Genomic DNA, 18,140 nt, shown 5'->3' with positions numbered 1-18,140 from the left:
CTATATTTCTCTATCAACAACAACAACAAAAGCAGCCTAAACAGCAAAGGCAGCAGAAAGAAAAAGTTAGAAAAAATTACAGTCACACAAACTATAGTTAAAAAATGACTAAGTTTCCTTGATATATGAATTTGTTGGAAAACCATTTATCAACAGCCTGTTTCTCTCTAGCAGAGTCCCTCAAGCCGAGAGCCATGTCATTCCCCTTTGACTGATTAATTAGCCAATCAGGGGACATTTTTCATTGTGAGGCATGATGGTTTACTCCAGCTAATGTTTGGTCTCTAATGGCAACATATTAAAGCCAACTCGGCTATTTTAGCCCTGTGGAGTGACCAAAAGGAAAGGATAGAAGATAAATCAAAAGAGCTCCCTTCAGTTTCCCTTCACTCCTTAACAAAACCCCCAAGGAGCAAATGGCTAGAGGAAAGATCCTCTACCAATAAAGAGAAAAAACAAAGAAAAGAAGCTGGAAATGCCTTCAAGCCAAGTGGGATCCTTTCCTGTTTCTGAAGAGCAATAATTTATCCTCTGTTGATTAACAGACCACTGATAGAACAGGCACCAAAAAGTCAATACCTAGCTCTTCTTCCTTTTATCAAAAGCTGTGCTCAATAGAAAATCTAGCCCTGTAATGCTTCTTACTCACTTGGAATGATTTCACCTGCTCTCTGAATTAGAAGAGGCCAGCGAGTAACCTGCTCTCAGGCGCGACACACCCATCTCCACTCAGGCAGCTGCCCACTGTGCTACAAGTTCTCTAAGCTTCTTATCCATCCCTGTGCCTTTGACAGGCACCAAAGCACAAAGAAGGAGAAGTTCAAAGATCAGTGGATATTCACATATCCAGGAGACAGGAAGCACATCTTAAATATGTTTAGTAGATGCCTAGCACACTCAACAAGATGGGTCTAAGCAGCCAGTCTTTGCTATGCAATTCCACACTTAAGCACCCAGCTTTCCCACCCCCAAATAGGCCAAAGATTACAAACTAGCAGTCTGTGTCAGAAGAGATCACAAGCACGTTTTACTTGTCCCGAAGATTTGTCCCCTGCTACCATCATCAACATCATCATTATTTTATGAATCTTGGATACTTTCAGACAGGATATGTTTCCCTGCTTCTCAGTTGTCTTAAACTCAGACTACTTACACATTTACAGTCATACACCTGGACCCAATCAGCATGTGAGTTTGAGATGTGGGATAAGCTGTTGTTCACGATATGTCTTCACGTTATGCCTTGTCCACCCAGAGACCCCTGCCCTTTGGGCCTAGATCAGTTACCAGTTCTTCTCTATAGCTTTTCCTGACATCCCCAGTAAGAGTTAATGGCTCCCTGGTCTCTGTTCCCACTTCAACAAATGAACTTCACTGAGAACCTACTCGATGCCAGGCATGGTGCTAGATGCTAGAGAGTACAAAACTTGCCAACCTTACAGGGGTTACTATCTACTGAGGGAAGAGAGTAAATAAGTAAACTATTTGGTACATCAGATGGTGATAACAGCTATGGAGGAGAATAAAGCAAAGGAGAGGGTACAGAATGTCAAGGTTGTTGTTGTTCTTATTGTGTTTTCAATTATAAATAGGGTAATCAAGGAAGACTGACTGAGATGACATTTGAACAAAAATGCGAAGGGTGGGGCAGAGGAACCACCAAATACTTAAACCTGAGGCAGGAGCGTTCCTGAAGTACTGGAGGAACAGCAAGAAAGCCAGTGTAACCAGGGCAGAGTGGATAAGGAAAGAGCCAAAGATGAGTCAGGGCAGCAACCGTGAGTGTGGGTGTGAGTGTGTGTGTGTATGTGAGAGAGAGAAAGAGGAGAGACGGGGAGGTCATTTAGGACTTTAGGCCATTGTAAGGAATTGCCTTTTACTCTGAGTGTGACAAGGAAACTTGGGAGGGTTTTGAACAAAGTAGTGACATGATCTCAATTACATTTTCAAAAGATCACTCAAGCTGCAGTGGGAAAAATACACTATAGAAAAGATTCTATTAGACTCTCATAGAGAATTTATTACATAATGTTCAAGATGTTTATACATCTATCCCCCCTAGCAGAGGACCATGAATTTCATGAAGGGGGCCAAGTCCTATTGTCTTTGTAGCTTCAGCGATAAGAGTAATAATTGAGACACACTAAGTACTCAATAAATAATTATAGAGTTATGGTTAAATTTTTAAAACCTTTGAAGTTTTTCCTGCTTTTCCATTATTAAATAAGTACCGACACACTATATTTATTGTGGAGGAGGACAACAACAGAACTGTACATCGCCTGTAAGACAATTTCTTTTGTGTCTGGCGTCAAGAATATTAATAGAAGTGAAGACCATACTAGGTACAGAGAATCATCTTGTTGCAAACTTAATATCCTTGGTAAACTATTTACTATTTGTCTTAGTTTGCATATCTTCAAGGATGTTATCTTGCTCATATGGATTTCAGTGAGAGGAAAGGGTCGGATAATGGTCTGCCAGTGCCTCCTAAATGACCAGTCCCTCTTAGATACTCTCTTAGATATTCTCTTAGATAGCATTTGATTCCACTAGTAAATGTCTCCAGAAGTTAAATTTTCTATGACCTCTTGATAATTTGTACTGTCCACTCCCTCTTTAAATGGGAACAGTCCTTATATGTAACTTAATCTCTGAAACTAACATTAAAAATCTATTTTCTCTTTCTACTGTTAAAATGGAATCAGACTAATTTCCAGAATGATGACAGAAATAGTCCTACCTGGTGCAGGGACATAAACGAGGTGATCTTAAGGGTCTTTCTGTCCCTTTACATAAACAAACAGACTCTAAAGGTACTAAAATACTGTAAATCTTTTGGGAATAGGGATAGCATCAAATCTATTTTGAAAATTTTATTAAATTCAGTACCATCATCTCCATGGATACTCAACAAATGATGATGATGAAGAGCTTCTTTAAAGCAACATGTACTTTACACTCTAAACAAATACCTATACCTCTACCCAAAATTGTACAGGACATCATAATAGAAGAAAGCTTACTGCCTTAGTCATTACTTATCTTAAATACTAATTAAAACAAAATTGATATGCTAAGAAGTCCTCTATAATTGCTGTAATGGCAAAATGACAACAAAATTTTCACCTTCATCTCCTGGATAAAGAACCTAAGTTGATAAAGCCAACATTGCCCAAGTACATAAGAATCAAGAAGAGGAATCCAAGTAATGTGCTTTCCTTTGTAGTCTAGACAAATGTAAAACTTCAAGTCAAATACCATTTCAAATTAAGTATTTCACATGTTCTCTTTACTCCAGAATCAGGAACCTTAGATTTGGAAGGGTTCATATGCATTTAGTTCAGACTCTTAGCTATTATAAGAATTCCTCCAAGAAACTAACCATAAGGTACATCCTATACAACCTTCAAAGTCAAGATTTCTCTGCAGTTCAGGCAGAATTTCTTAATTGTTCATCTGCTAGTTCCTGTGCATAACATCCTTGCCAGATACCTTTGTCCCTAATGCTATTCTCTGAACGCACTCTTTTAAAATATGGCAGCCAGGCCCGAATCGAACAGTTCAAATAGTCAGTCACCAGTGCAGAAAACAAGGAAAAAGCCTGTTGCTTTCAGCATGTAGGCACAATCCTTCTACTACAGCTCAAGCCTGCATTCAGGATAGCTGCCTTACTACATATTTTGACTTAGGTGAAACTTGTGGTCAGGTCACATGCCCTTGCCTCTAATTTAATTCTCATCTAACTGCTATCAAATTAGATCTTTCCAGAATTAAATGAGATTTTACTTATCTCCATAAAATTTCAACTGTTTAACTTTGGCAAAATGTCCCCACTTAGAAAGATTATTTTGAATCTTTTATCAATGGTTAAAATGATGACAAGAATTACTGAAGTCATCACTCCATGCAAAAAATAAACTTTAGACCTCAAATATATTATTTGGCTTGTTTGTGAGCTTAGTTTAAATTTATCTCTAACTAAAAGGTTCTTCAGTAGAAGATTACTTTAGCAAACAATAGGCTGGGAGAGCAGCCGAAGTTCTGAAGGCTGATACCCAGATCTGGAGTGAGGACGGAGGGCAGAGTGATAGAGGCTGCAGGAAGGGGCAGACGCGAATTTGAGTCTTCAGCCTGTAAACCATTTACAAAACTCCATCTAATTCATGAATAGAAGTTATTAACATGAAAATTCAGAACTAAGGAGAAATAGCCTTCAATTCAAAGACATTTCAAGTAAAAATTGAAATCCTTTTTTTTCCCCAGTGATCTTCCCTATGAGCTACTTAGGGCAGTTTACAGAACTACAAGAATGATCCAAAATACCTCATGAATTCAACCAAGCAAAAGAGAAGGGTCTGCTTGGAAGTTAGTTTTCAGATTTGACAATCAGCAAGAAATAGGAAAGAAAGGGGATTCACGGTAATTGATGACAAAGGGACACAAACCACAAAGAAGTCATGCTTCGGTTCAAAAAGTAAAAGCCATCAGAAGAATTAAAGGAAAGTGATCATTAATTGGGTATCCTGGGAGAGTATAAGAAATACTCACAAGGTTTCTAATTCAATCAGGTTATAGAGGCAAAGAAATTGACAATTATTTTGCCAGGAGCCTAGGCCAGAAAAATGTTGTTTAGAGAAACCAAGTAGGAATGAATGCTGGCAACATGTTCTCAATTCTTGATACAGTTTAGGAGTATTTTCTCTAGTGATAAGCCTGAATCAGGAAACAAGTTGGATAGAGGAAGGAAACTGGGAAGGTGGGGGAGGGAAAAAAATGAGAGAAGGAAAAAAAAGGAGTATCAGGAAGTTCAACCAGATAGAACTAATGGAATTTGTTTTTCAGTGTCTCCAACTCCTCTGCAAACTAAGTGAGAAAAGACACACACACTTGTACCCACATCTCCTGACAGGCAGTGGCCGGCACAAGTGCCTGCTGCAGCTCTCAAGGGGCTCCAGTAATTTCAATATATTCGATCATTTCTTTGTCTCCCCAGAAAGTGCATACCTCTCCAATTTAGGTGCACTCCAATCCAGCTATTGCCTTCCAATTTATATAGCACAACGATGAGAGGGAAAGGAAGGACTTGGAAATTAGAAATGTACAACCAACCATTCCCACACAAAACAGTTTATTTAAAATTTTCTGAGTAATCGGTAGTTTGTGATGACTGTTCATTGTTTAAGCAAGTAGTTTTGAGCAGCCAAATTCAGCCAAGGAAACAGTGTCTCTAGGAGCATCTGCAGCTTGAGGGAATACTAAGGGCCAATAAAGTCAGAGCACAGTCCCAGAGGAAAGAGGAGTCTTTAACTTCTACAGCAATGAAATGAAAAACAGTGGAGCCCATGAAAAACTATTCCAGTGAAATGCAATGTCTGAAAGCCAATTTCTGGCAAATGCGATTGATTTTGAAAAACATCTAATGGCATAAGCAAACATTCACCCAGTCATCCTTTCTCAAGATACACCAGTGGATTATACTTGGCATGGGATTAAAAATTAACTGATGAATATTTCCTCCTCTCAGAGAAGAGAAAGTTATTTATTTATTGATCAAAACGTTTCAAAGGAAAAAACATTTCAAATATCAACCATAAGTTATACAAACCATGATTTTTAAGATAAGTAACAATTAAGCACATTTTTTAAAAAGTACAATGGGATTTCAATTTACTGAATCTCTACCATGTGCCAAGCACTGAATCAATCTTATGCTGGGGACCCAGAAGTGAGTCAACTCGAGTCCTCTCTCTTTAAGTAGTTCCGTGTACGTGATGGATGAAAAAGTCCACGTGTGAAATACAGTGGATCGATTTCTTCATTCGATGTGTAAAGGTCAGAGAGAGGATAGAAGGTGTAATTTAAATTTCATAAATGTGTCCTAGACATCTTGGGTTTAGCTTGGACTGTTGTTTTGTTCTGATGTTATTTTCTTTTATTTCTATATGTTTATATTCAAGATAATTAAGGAATCAGATTCTTGCTTGGCAGTTTGCTCCACTACACAATCCAAGGCTCACTTCTACTATCCTCACAGAGCAAAAGTTCGTTTTAAATGATCTTTTTTTTTTTGACTGGGAAGAGATATTTTGTTTGTTTGTTTGTTTTTGTGAGGCAGATTGGCCCTGAGCTAACATCTGTTGCCAATCTTCCTCTTTTTTGGCTTGAGGAAACTGCCCCTGAGCTACCATCTGTAGCAATCTTCCTCTAGTTTCTATGTGGGACGCCCCCACAGCCTGGCTTGATGAGCGGTGTGCAGGTGTGGGGTCAATGCCCAAGCTTCTTTAAATCTAGATGCAAAGACAAGATCAATATCAGCACCCCCGCCAGAGCCCCAGAGAGCTGTGACTGCTTTAACATTCGCTACGCCATGGTTCCCGAGACTCTTCAGGCATTTGACCTCCAGCAGCACCTTCGCCTTGGCAATGCCAGACACGAACGCAGGCCAATGTTGCTATGGGGGTCAAGGGAGGAAAAACAAAGCAATATTCCTTCCAACTGCGAACAAGAGCCAAAAGAGATTGTATTTTCAAACAAATCTGATCAAAGGCCTCCTGCCCGTGGCTACAAGGGCTGTTGTAACTAACACAGTAAGGCTTCCTAGCAACAGTTTATTCAGGGAAGGTACAGGTGTGCCTCAATGAAAGCAAACTCTATATATGAAAATTCACAGGTATGTAAAATTTAAGAGTGACTGCTTCACAGAAAGATGTTTTATTTGATGTTTTAAAATGCAATTAGATTTAACTGCATAAGTCTATCTTATATTCACATGCAGCAGGTATATGTGGAATATAAAATACTGCAGAGGCTCTATCTGCTGAGCGTGGTACATGCAGCACAGCATGACCAGCAGCTTCAGTATCAGCATCACCTGGGAGCTCCTCAGAAATGCAGAATCTTGGGCCCCACCACACCCTCATGAAGCAGAATCTGCAGTTTTACAAAATTCCCAGATGAGCTGTGTACATAGTAAGATTTGAGAAGCCCTGTCCTGGGCAATATTAGTGACGCTGACACCAGAAGCTCTACAATACGGTTACATATCAGGGCTTCTACCAGGGGTTCTCAGTCCTCACTCCTTATCACCCATTAGAAGAATCACCCGGGTAGATCATCTGGGTAGGCTTCTTTTTTTTAATTAAAAATTTTTTTTCTTCTTTTTTTTAATACCTATGCTTGGACCCTAACTCCAAAGTTGGACTTAATTGGTCTGGGGTGGAACCCCGGCACTCGCATTTTTCACAAAGCTCCTTAGGCGATTTGAGTGCAGGTGTTGTGGAGAACCACTGCTACAGATCAAGAGCTTCACTCTGTTAGAAAACCGCCTCACCAAACAATCAGGATTTTAAATGCATCATCAGAAGAAAACATTAAACTAGAATGAGAGATTAAGATGTCATGGAAATAAATCTTGCACAGAACACAGAATTGTATCAAGGTTGGTCTTCTCTAGACCAATTGTACCAAATCAGACTTCCCCTGGTCTAGGACAAGGGAATTGTTTCTGAAGCTCCTCAAATATGGGCAAGTTGCTCACTTTAACATGATCATGAATGACTACATCAAATAGTGTTGAAAAACCTCGTGGCACGTGACACCAGGAAGCCCTCAAATCAATGTCTGCCAGAGGATTAAAAACTTCGAGTCTCCTACAACAAGAAGCTTTCCTGTGCTCACCATGTAAATTCTTCTAAAGTTCTACCAAAAGCCCATAGATAATATTTCCTTCCCTGATCTGTTCAACTGTAAAATTTCAAAGGTGCTGGAGAAGACGAGGGTTGGAGGCAGTAGGGGTTGGCAGTAGGGAGAAAAGGGAGGATCAAGTAATCCAAGAATGCAAGGATTTGGAAAAGTCAGAGCCATGGAAATACAGGATGAGAGGGCTGGAACAGAAAGGTTTATCGTCAGAGGTCTGGGGTGGGACATGGAGCTGATGCAAAAGCACAGGGTGTGGCCATGAAAGGGGGTTACGGCAGAGCAGAGGTGACAGTGTCCCTGAGAATACTGAATGTACTGAGGATGGTCAAGGGAAAGGAGTTAGAGAGGAACACCGAGATAAGTAGATGCAAAGTCCCTAGGGAACAATGCGGAGGGCCTGCCTGATCCAGGTCACACAGTAAGGACAGAGGGGCAGAGGTGTGACCAGTAGCAGGGCTGTCTGATGGCCCCCGGCTCTTTCCAACAGCCCCTTGTGAGTGAAGACCAAGTACGGCCTGATGTCAGAACACCTCCGCCCTCATGACCCACGTGTCTTTGACATGACTCAGCAGAGACCTCCAGGCACTGCCCTTCAGCAAGCCAAGGGGCCCAGGGCCTGCTTCCTCTGTCCTCACTACTAAAGGGGTAGGAACAGAAAAGTGTTAAAAGGCTAGGAATTTAGTCTCAACCTGAAAGGAAATCACAAGACAAAATTTCTAATAACTGGTAATTCTAGTCTTTAAAAAATAACATTAAGTAACAAATAGCCACCATCCTTGACAAATTTCTGTCAGTCTGGAGAAATGTCAGAAATAAATGAAACACGTCTTTTTTTGTTCTATAGTCACCAAGGGCGTTGGCTAGGAACCAATAAAGGAACACAAGTATGACATACCAGACTAGCTGAGTAATAGTTGTAGCAACCATATATTCCAGATTTTTGTAGACAACATCAATTTTAAATATTTTTTGCCCCATTATCTCCAGAAATACATATTTCAAAAATTCTAATCTTTTGACATCCAAACTATATCCAGGGCTGTCTTTTACAGTTAGAACTGACACCAAAAATTTTGTGCTATATTTAGCCCAATTTAATAATTAGATTATGAATTACAGATTCATCCCACTTAGGATGTCAGTGGGTCACCCTATTTTTATCTTCTAGTTTTGAAACTAACAATATTGTCCAATGGAGGAAGTAATACATCTAAATCCCTTCCAGATTCTCAGTGCTGATCCAACTGTGTCTCAAAATGCTGTTAAAATGGAAGAGACCAGCACTGGTGCACGCATGTGATCATCTGCCTCCCCAAGCCATATTCCAGATAGTTATGCTTTCTGAGCAAAGCAAACAAAATCGCTACATGCAGTCTCCCTCTCTCACAGAGACAGGAGAGAGATTTCCCCTTTGAATATCAGCAACAGGCATTCTTTCCGAATTCAGTCCAGTTCTCACACCAGAAAAAAACCCAGATAACACATATCCTTTTCAAGATTTCTTATAAAACATATTATCTACCAACTATTATTATTAAGAGGATCCCATTTAGACTTTGCATGAAGCCTCTAAAAGTTTTCGGGGTAACTTTGTCTGAAAAGTACTATCAGTAACAGATATAAACTGTTTTATCCACAACTGAAAATCAAACAGTGTTGAAACAGAATGTGTCAGGGTGCGTGGCTTACTACCTCAGGAGTCTTCCTCCTCTGCCTTTTCCCAAAAATGCAGTCGAGGTCTGTTTTGCTGCGAGACGACAGATCCTTCCCTGAAAGAACAAGGCGATGCCTGTCAGTATTACCATTCTTTCTAGAATGAGGAGCACAGATATGAACTACTAAACTCTAGACAGCAAATGGGTTTTGGGAAAAAAAAATAATTCTGTAAATGACTGACTTTCTGTCTCCCCTTCACAGATTACAACTCTTTAATTAATAAATAAAATTAATTAAATTTAAAAATCACTGAAAAATCAAGTAAGTGTTTTAGAGCCAGAACCCGTGACATTCTCTTAGTGGCAGAAACAACCGAGAGCATGTAGACTGAGAGGAAAATTAAATTCTACAGCTAGCTCTCCTGCTGGTGTGCCTTGATGGCATGATTTCTGGGTCTCTGGGTTCCTCGTTTATAAACTAGATCTTACTTTCAAGGAGACATGAGCTACTTACTTAGGATTATGAAATGCAGAATAAAAAATGCTGCTAGATAAATAGCTTCAAAACCTCGCATTCGCACATGGATGAGAACATCCTGTATTTGACGTATACAAGCTCAATAATTAACTAAATGAATAAAAATGTAAAAAGAATAAAGGCAAGCAAAAATTCTGATTTTGGGTGAAAGGGTTTTAGATTCTCCTTTTTAAAATGTTTTTTACTGTTACAGTTATATCATCTTTAAATAAAAGGATACATAATAAGAGCAAGAAATTAAATGGCTTCTGGCAAAAGCAGTGTGCAAAGGATCCACAATTCTTACCAAAAACACAGAACTCTTTAATGCAATTTCAAACCCACAAACCAACTCAGTTAAAATTCACGTCTTTGGCATTTCCACTTATACCAATAACTCTCTGTGAGCAGTCAACCAAATCTCCTCCCATTTGTCAACTTCGAGGTAGATGCATTTTAAATCTAACTACTACATGTGCAGGCGTGAGTCTCCAGGGGAGAGAGGCTCTGGTTTAGACACAGGAATTTCTGTTCTCATGGAAGCCTGAGTTCCACTGTCATGGACTCACTTGTCTTCTTGGTTTCCTGTAGCAAACTGACTTGGCAAAGTAATGTCATGACCCAGAAAGTTCTAGTTCACTGAGTATGACTGGGGCATTCAAATATGATATTGCTCAGTGACTCCATGAAATTAAAAAACAAAACACCCTTCTATTAAATGCGAAGCCAGGTGCCAAAACCAGTTTCATAGTCAGCAGTACCAGATTCAATGGTCCAGTCAGTATGACCCGTTCCTCTGAGGCAGGACACGCTCCTTTGTGGCTCTATGCTGCTCTCTCCTTTCTTCCTGAGCTAGAAATGAAGCCTTCCTGGTTCTAACTGATTAAGTAGAATCCAGACAAAGACCCCAAAGGAAACCTACCTCAGAACAAAATGGAGCATATCCCTGACAGGAGCTCAGAAAATGAACCAGAAAAATGGGGACTAAAACTGGTCATGATGGGGAGAAGTAGACAAACCCTTTGGAGGTCTAGAGATCTCTTCTTAGCTTTGTCATCAGCATAACCCATTTTGCACTACAGAGCACATTCAGGGTGGCAGTTTCTATTTCGGAAAAAGGAGTTGTACTTAGTTCAAAATATGTATCGGTCATCTATCCCTAACCTATCTTCCGGAATGGAGCAGACACCCTAAAAGAAATACAAATTAAGATCGCTTCTACAGCAATTCAACTACGAGAAATGATGGGGGGATTAAGGAAGGGAGAGGACATGCAAGATCACAATCCTAAAACGGAATGTCAAAATATGAACACGCAGAGATTAGAAGCAAACGTAAAAATCAAAGGGAAAACTGCCAAGCTGTTAGAGAGAGTAGGCTGTACCAATGAAGGTGCAAGTGTTTCTAACGTTTTGGTGATGGGTTCTTGTATCAGAAATTTTTATCCTTTAGTAAAGTTCACTTAAGTAAATGTAGAAACCAGGATTGTTACAGGCCTTGCTCTGGATTTGATCTGGAAAACAAAACACAGAGAAGAATTAAGGGTCAGAGACCAATGGCAAGTAATGTAAAAGTAGATAAAAATGAGAAGATGGAAGTGATATTGAAATAGTTATTAGTTAATGGTCCTGGTTGAATGGTTTATAAATGTTATAAAATTATGGCCACTTTTGAATAAAATACAAAAAAAATGAGTTTGAAAGCTTATTGGTCTCAGTTCTGAATTATGGTCAAATCACAGCAAATACTGTTGATAATCTTAAATCTTAGAGAAAATGACAATCAAAGAAATTAAACAAAGTAGGACATATGTGTTCTCTCTCTGGATTTGCTTCATCTATTAATCTCCAATTGGCCATAACATTTTGAGAGCCTGGAAAAAAGGCTTCCAGTAGTCAAGCTGATATAATGAGTCCATGAAGGGTTGAGCAGATACATTCAGAGAAGAGCAGTTTATGATCAATTTAGCTGTTTCCCTAATAATCATGATTATCAGGTTTTCCAGTCGATCAGAGTAGCAAATTGGAAGGGAGGAATGTTACTGCTATGGCCAGACATGCTTACAACACCAAGAAGTCCAAGTGGGAAGCAAATGAAACTATAAAAAAAAACCGTAAAAACTCAGGAATCAGGGTGAATTGGAGCCTCTCAGTTTAAGGGCAAAAGTCATACGGAACAAGCAAGTTCTAGGGAGAAAATTGTATTACAACTAAGGCTCAAAAAAACTGCGTGTTCCTACTTGGAGTAAAGGGGCAAAGGCAAGGAAATGCAGGTTTGAGAAATATGATTGTTAAAATAAAAAACACTTAAGGTTTACATAGGTAACTTCACTTGCTTAGGAAATTCATTTGCATTCCCCAATCAAGAAGGATAAATCAAACAATATCATATTTTGATTTTTTTTTTTAAAAAAAAACCACAGGGGGCTGATAATAAGCCTAGGACAGAAGATAACGGCAACTTCACTGAAAGACTGTCAGGAAACCAGGAAACCTGCAAGAATCAGAGTAGGGTGTGAAATAAGTGAGATGCGCACAACTAATAACAAGATAGTCGGAATTTTTTAAAAGCCTGCAATGGTGCTATTTTGTATTTAAATGTCAAAAGAATCAGAAAAGGAAACTTAACGCCCATCACTAGCAGAGTCCTACTGTGGGAGAAGTTGACTGTGCTGGGAACACTACAGTCTGTTTCCAGACAGCAAGCCAACTACCGGGACACGTGCTGTGCATGTCCTGTCCTTGTTGAAGAAACAAAACACTACAAATTGTCAGAGGAATAAAAAGTCTGAGTAAATTACCATGATGAAGATGCAAACTACAGTTTATGCAACTTTTCATCCAGTTACTGTGCAACTGGGAGGAGAAAAAGCAATGTTCTCTAGACAACTTCTCAGTTGATTTGTTAAAAACTTCAAAAATGGTTTTGAAGAAATTGATATTTTCCCTATTTTTTCCTCTTTGCAGATATGGACTTGCCAAACATTTCTCAAAAGAAACCATTTTGAAGTTAGGCTTTTAAACAAATACGGATGAAATTCACTTTTAAAAGCATATAAATTATTTCAAATTACAATTATAAATTTGGGACTAGAGAAAGGAATACTTATTATCAGAACTAACATGATATAGCTCATATTTAGGCAGTAGCACATTTTACAATGCTATTTGCTACTGTAATCTCACTAAAGTAAAATTTTTATCTAAACTCTCCACACTAAGCTATATGAAATACCAGCTTCCCACGTTTTAGCTTCCTGGACCACAGATGGAGTTACAATATAAATCGTCCTCATCAAATAAGTGAATTAGTTACTTTCATTAGGAGCACACCCATGGGCAAAATCCTTATTATCCATAATACTGAACAATCAAAAGTTCCATAAAATGGGTGATTTCTGATAAGTCATAAAACAGAACCTATTTTATAACTCAGTAATGACTTAAAAACCTCTTCTCATCTTACAAAAGAGGAAACTGAGTCTGACAGGGAAGTGGTTAAGAGATGTGTCTGAGAGAGGGAGGGCCAGCACCCAGGTTTCCTGTGCCCCAAGGTCGTTCACCTCAGAGGAAACTCGGAGTTCACCATTCATACCCAGAGACAAGTGCTCGACAAGAAAAGATTGCTTTTAGTAAATTAAAGAACTTTAAAATACACATTCACTGTGGACTGTTAAGATGGATGGTAAATAATCATTTTCTTCGCTCTCTGGATTTCTGCCTCCTCCTCCCGTCTGTTCCACTCTCGCCCAATCGGCATGTCCTCTACTTTCCCGCTCAACCTCCTCTGCTGCCTCTCTGATAACATCTCCTGAACTCTCTGCCTGCACACCAACGCTCCCCTTCTCCCCAGGCAGGGCTCATAAACAAGCAAACCTCATTTAAAAGAGAGAAAATGAAGGCACAACACACCAAGCAGGTGGACAGGGTCACCTGGCAAGGGGGTGGCTTAACCAGAAATAGAAAGCAGATACTCCCGCATTCATTAGATTAAAGTAGATTAAAGAGGTTTATCCCGGCTTTAGCAAATGCTTCAGATGAAATCATGCATGCAGTCAGGTACTAAAGGAAAATTAGAAAATTCTATTTGCAAAAGTGAAAACTTAGAAGGCTGCCATATCATCCAAAAGTTACAGGCCACTTTTAATCTCACTAATTTGCTTAGCACTCTTCTGCTGTATCTCTATTTTTTTCTATAGGGTTTAATGAAAAAAGACAGGATATTTAAGGGATTGAGTATGAAGTGACCCTTGAGCCTCTCCTCAAAAGGACTGAGGGCCAACAAGGACTGTCTTCTGTTCTGCAGCTGGTAAGGAATGGAAAGAAACCCTCATCAGAAGCCGTAAGGGAAAACAGCAAAGAAGGTTCTAGCCTGAGAGAAAGCAGAGGGGATAACACAAACAGCCATACAAACCACACCTCCTGGGACAGCGAAGTGGGAAGTACCAGTCTCTTGTGCACATTCCCGAAGCTATTCGGCTCCCGACTCCATCCAGCTCTGCCATGAGCTCTCACTTAAACCAAACCCAGGCCCACCTTTTGGGGTCCTGACCCCAAATGAGAACCACCATTAAGGGCTTGGAGTAGTGGAAATTCCAGCTCCCACTGTTATTTGGATGGGCACTAGGAGTTAGGGAATTCCCAATCATGCCAACAAAACTAAAGCAATGAGAAGTACTCTTCCTGGTATGTCAAGGTAGAAATGTACATCCAATATCCCACAGAAGAACCATCAAATGGTGACTAGATTATCACAACATAAGTATAATACAATACAATTGTATTACATGATGCACAGTTGATAATACAATTATAATCATATTTATACTTTAAGTATATTATGTAACAAATAGTCTTGTTTGCCTGGAAAGTCCACCTAATGCCTAATACTATTCCATGGGAAACTTTTGGGGCGTTGAGGAGTTTGACTTAAATTGTTTCTTACCAATACAAGACCACCACCTAGTGGTTGAAGAGGACAACTGCACTCCCAACTAACTCCATGTACTGGGAAAGGAGTGGGGAGGTGGTGATGGAGGAAGATAGTTCAGAAACAAGTTTTCTAACTCTATCTTTGCAATGATCATGGAACACCGAGGCTAACACTCCATGAGATGGAGAAATGGTGTGGAGTAATGTAGGAGTTAACTCAGCAGTGAGATTTTTCATACTGGAGATCTCAGTATAGAGCCAATTATCTCAACTGGCACATTTTAGGAGACACTCAACACCAATATTAAGTTCTCAAAAACAGGAAAACATAACTAAAAATGTTGAGGAATAAATTAAAATCATTTTCTGACCTAGCCACATAAGATCCCTTTTCTCCTCCAAATAGCAAGTTGACTTCCGATTTCAGCCTTGCCAAAGGACGCACATGTGGTCTAGAAGCAAACCTGGGCCCCACCTCGGATTGGATGAATCCGATTCTGCACTTTAATAAGATCCCAGGAGATTCGCAATGAACGCTTCAGCGTTCGCACTGCTTCACAGAAATCCAGTCAGGCTGTCCACAATCCCCACTTTGTACGTGAAACATGAAGAGATGTGGGCAAAGAGCTAAAAATGCTTGAAGAAACCCAGTGTGAACACAGAGATTTCAACAACAAATAAAGAAATGCTTAATTTTACCTTTTGTGAATTTCATATAATGAACACGGTTCTTGGAGATTTTGGATTTTTCTTCAAGGCTGAAAGATTTCTTTTCCTTTTCTGAGGAGTCTTAAAAAAAGATGAAAAGTATTACATTAATACATAATACATAATTACTCTGTCATTCTTTCTCATTTATTCTCTTACAGTGACATGGTCTCATTTAAATAAACTGCGTAGGAGCCCTGTCATTTATTAGTGAACTCTAACCAAATGATCAGAAATATTCCTCTTAAACAGGCAAGGCCATTCTCCAGAAACTTATAAAATCCTGAGGAAGAGAAATCAAAACTTGCGTTCACACAAAAACCTACACACAAATGTACATAATAGCCTTATTCATAATAATAAAGTACTGGAAATAACCCGAAATTCCTTCAGTGGGTGAATGGCTGAGCAAGCAAGGAACAAGTGATAACACAACAACCTGGATGGACCTCAAGGGCATCACACTTAGTGAAAAAGATCAATCGACATACTGTATGACCCATTTATATAACATTCTCAAAATGACAAAACCAAAGAGATGAAGAACAGACTAATGGTCTCCAGGGGACAGGGATGAAAGTGGAGTTTGGAGGTTGGAGGGTTAGAAGGTGGATGTGAATAAAAAATGCAGCATGAGGCAGCTCTTTTGTGGTGCTGAAACAATCCTGTATCTTGACTGGTGGTGGCTCCATGAATCTACACACATGAGAACACTGTACAGAACTACACACACACACACACACACAAGTGAAGGAAGGCTAAAAACATGGTGAAAATGGAATAAGGTCTGTGGTCTAGTTAACAGTCAACGCCAGTGGCAATGTCCTGGTTTTGAGATTATGCTCCAGCTGTATTAGATGTCACCATTGCGGGAAACTGGTGAATGGTATTCAGGACTCTTGGTCGTACTATTTTTGCAAATTTCTGTAAGTCAATAATTGTTTCAAAATAAAAAGTTCTTTTAAAAAGCGAATAAAGGTTAGACACCATAAATGATAATCCAAAGGCAGATGAGAGATGATAACCAGGTAGAGTGTCAAGGACAGAGCTGGCACTGAGCCACTGCCTCAGACTCAAGGTTTCACTAGAGGCTCACCTTTGAGGGCAAAGACAACAAAAACAAATCCTTGAGAAATAACTCATGTGGTTATTCCTCTGACAAAAGAGGAAAATGTGAGCCAGAAAGTAGTCCCCTGTGTGAAATATCAGAGCAAGTACGTCCGGGATTAGAGTCAATTCCGGGACAGTAACTGGCTGCCTGTATCCCTCACCTTTATCTGTTCGCCAAGTTCGGGTAGTAGAGTACCACAGACACAGGGTATCTCAGGGACAAGAGAGACTGAATTTCCCTATTGTTACGTCATAAAGAAATAGAGATACGGGGTTAGAGAAAGGGGAGAAACGAAAATTTTCACCTTAATACTGGAGCAAAACAAGCATATGTCCATTGAACATGTGAGTTACCTGTAATCCCTTCCAGGAATTAGTCATTTCAAAAGCAAAGTGAGAATTCTATAGTAAGACTCTGAACAACGTAAAGACAGATGTTTCAAGCTTTCAGACAACGCCTAGCATGGGTTAATTATATCAACAACTTGAAACATCCTCTTCTTCAGTCACTTCCCAAGAATAGCTTGGGATTTTTTTCAAAGACATCCCGTTAGTAAATTTTTCTGCTCTTTTTGTTACCAAACACCTAAAATGGCACATAACATTCTCAATTTTGCTGTTCCAAACACAAATCACCTAGCAAGTTACCAGCTTAAAGTTACTACTATAAACGGAAGGCTTAGCAAGTACCAGGCGCTGGACTAAGAGCTTTCTACGCATTCTTGCATTTCACCTTACAACCACTCTATAAGGCAGCTGCTACGATGATTAAACTTACTTCACAGAAGGACACTGAAGCACAGAGGGGTTAAAAAAGGCACATCCAGGAGGGAGCCATGACGGGACTCAAACCCAGGCAGATAAGAGTGGGCATCCACATTCTTAACCACTACACTGTGTCCCTAACAGAGCTGCTCTCACACTGCAGAGGATGGAAGAACCACCTGGGGAGCTTCCCAGCACAGACGTGCAAAAGCACAGCAGAGCATGGACAGGCCCTCGGGGAGCCAGTGCTGATCCCCTTGTCCTCGAGTGCCCTTCCCTAAGGCTGCTCCGACTCTGAGCAGATGCATCAGTGTGGTTCTTCCCACCTCTCCCATGTGTCCTCCTCCCACTCTACAAAGGAAAGGCACAACTCTCCTCTTACCAGGGACAAATAAGGGACAAGCCAAAGCACTGGTGTCAGAGGAGCATCCTTTAATCAAAGCAGCGAAACCAGCGCCCTCCCACACCAATCTATCTCATCAAGAGCTGCATTTCCAAAAAGATTTACTGTTCTAATAATTATTTATCAAAATTTATAAGATACTGCCTCATTTTATTAACTGTAATCTACCAGTTATAATGACAACTTAATCCAAAGGAAAAATATTCACACTTAAAGGCTTGGGGTTACTCCAAATAAACCAAAAATTTGTATGTATTTTGTGGCAGAGAAATATGATAGGGTGACGAACTTGAAAAAGTTTAAGCAAAAAAATATATTAACATAAAATATTATGGGGCATATGCAATGGA

The 18,140-nt window shown here is 39.7% G+C and overlaps 1 protein-coding gene across 2 annotated transcripts in view; it reads right to left on the bottom strand.

Annotated features, from left to right (window-relative positions):
• Nucleotides 1-18,140, bottom strand: part of PINX1 (PIN2 (TERF1) interacting telomerase inhibitor 1) — a 91,875-nt gene that overhangs the window by 53,826 nt on the left and 19,909 nt on the right. For both annotated transcript variants that reach the window (XM_046656698.1, XM_046656697.1), the window contains exons 5-6: nucleotides 15,504-15,593; nucleotides 9,394-9,470 (exon numbers count right to left, since the gene is read on the bottom strand). In XM_046656698.1, the coding sequence (XP_046512654.1) occupies nucleotides 9,394-9,470; nucleotides 15,504-15,593 (167 nt within the window). The remainder of the gene's footprint in view (nucleotides 1-9,393; nucleotides 9,471-15,503; nucleotides 15,594-18,140) is intronic.

Source organism: Equus quagga, chromosome 3, assembly GCF_021613505.1.
Source record: "Equus quagga isolate Etosha38 chromosome 3, UCLA_HA_Equagga_1.0, whole genome shotgun sequence".
Lineage (NCBI taxonomy): Eukaryota > Metazoa > Chordata > Mammalia > Perissodactyla > Equidae > Equus > Equus quagga.
This window is presented reverse-complemented; position numbering and strand designations above follow the sequence as displayed.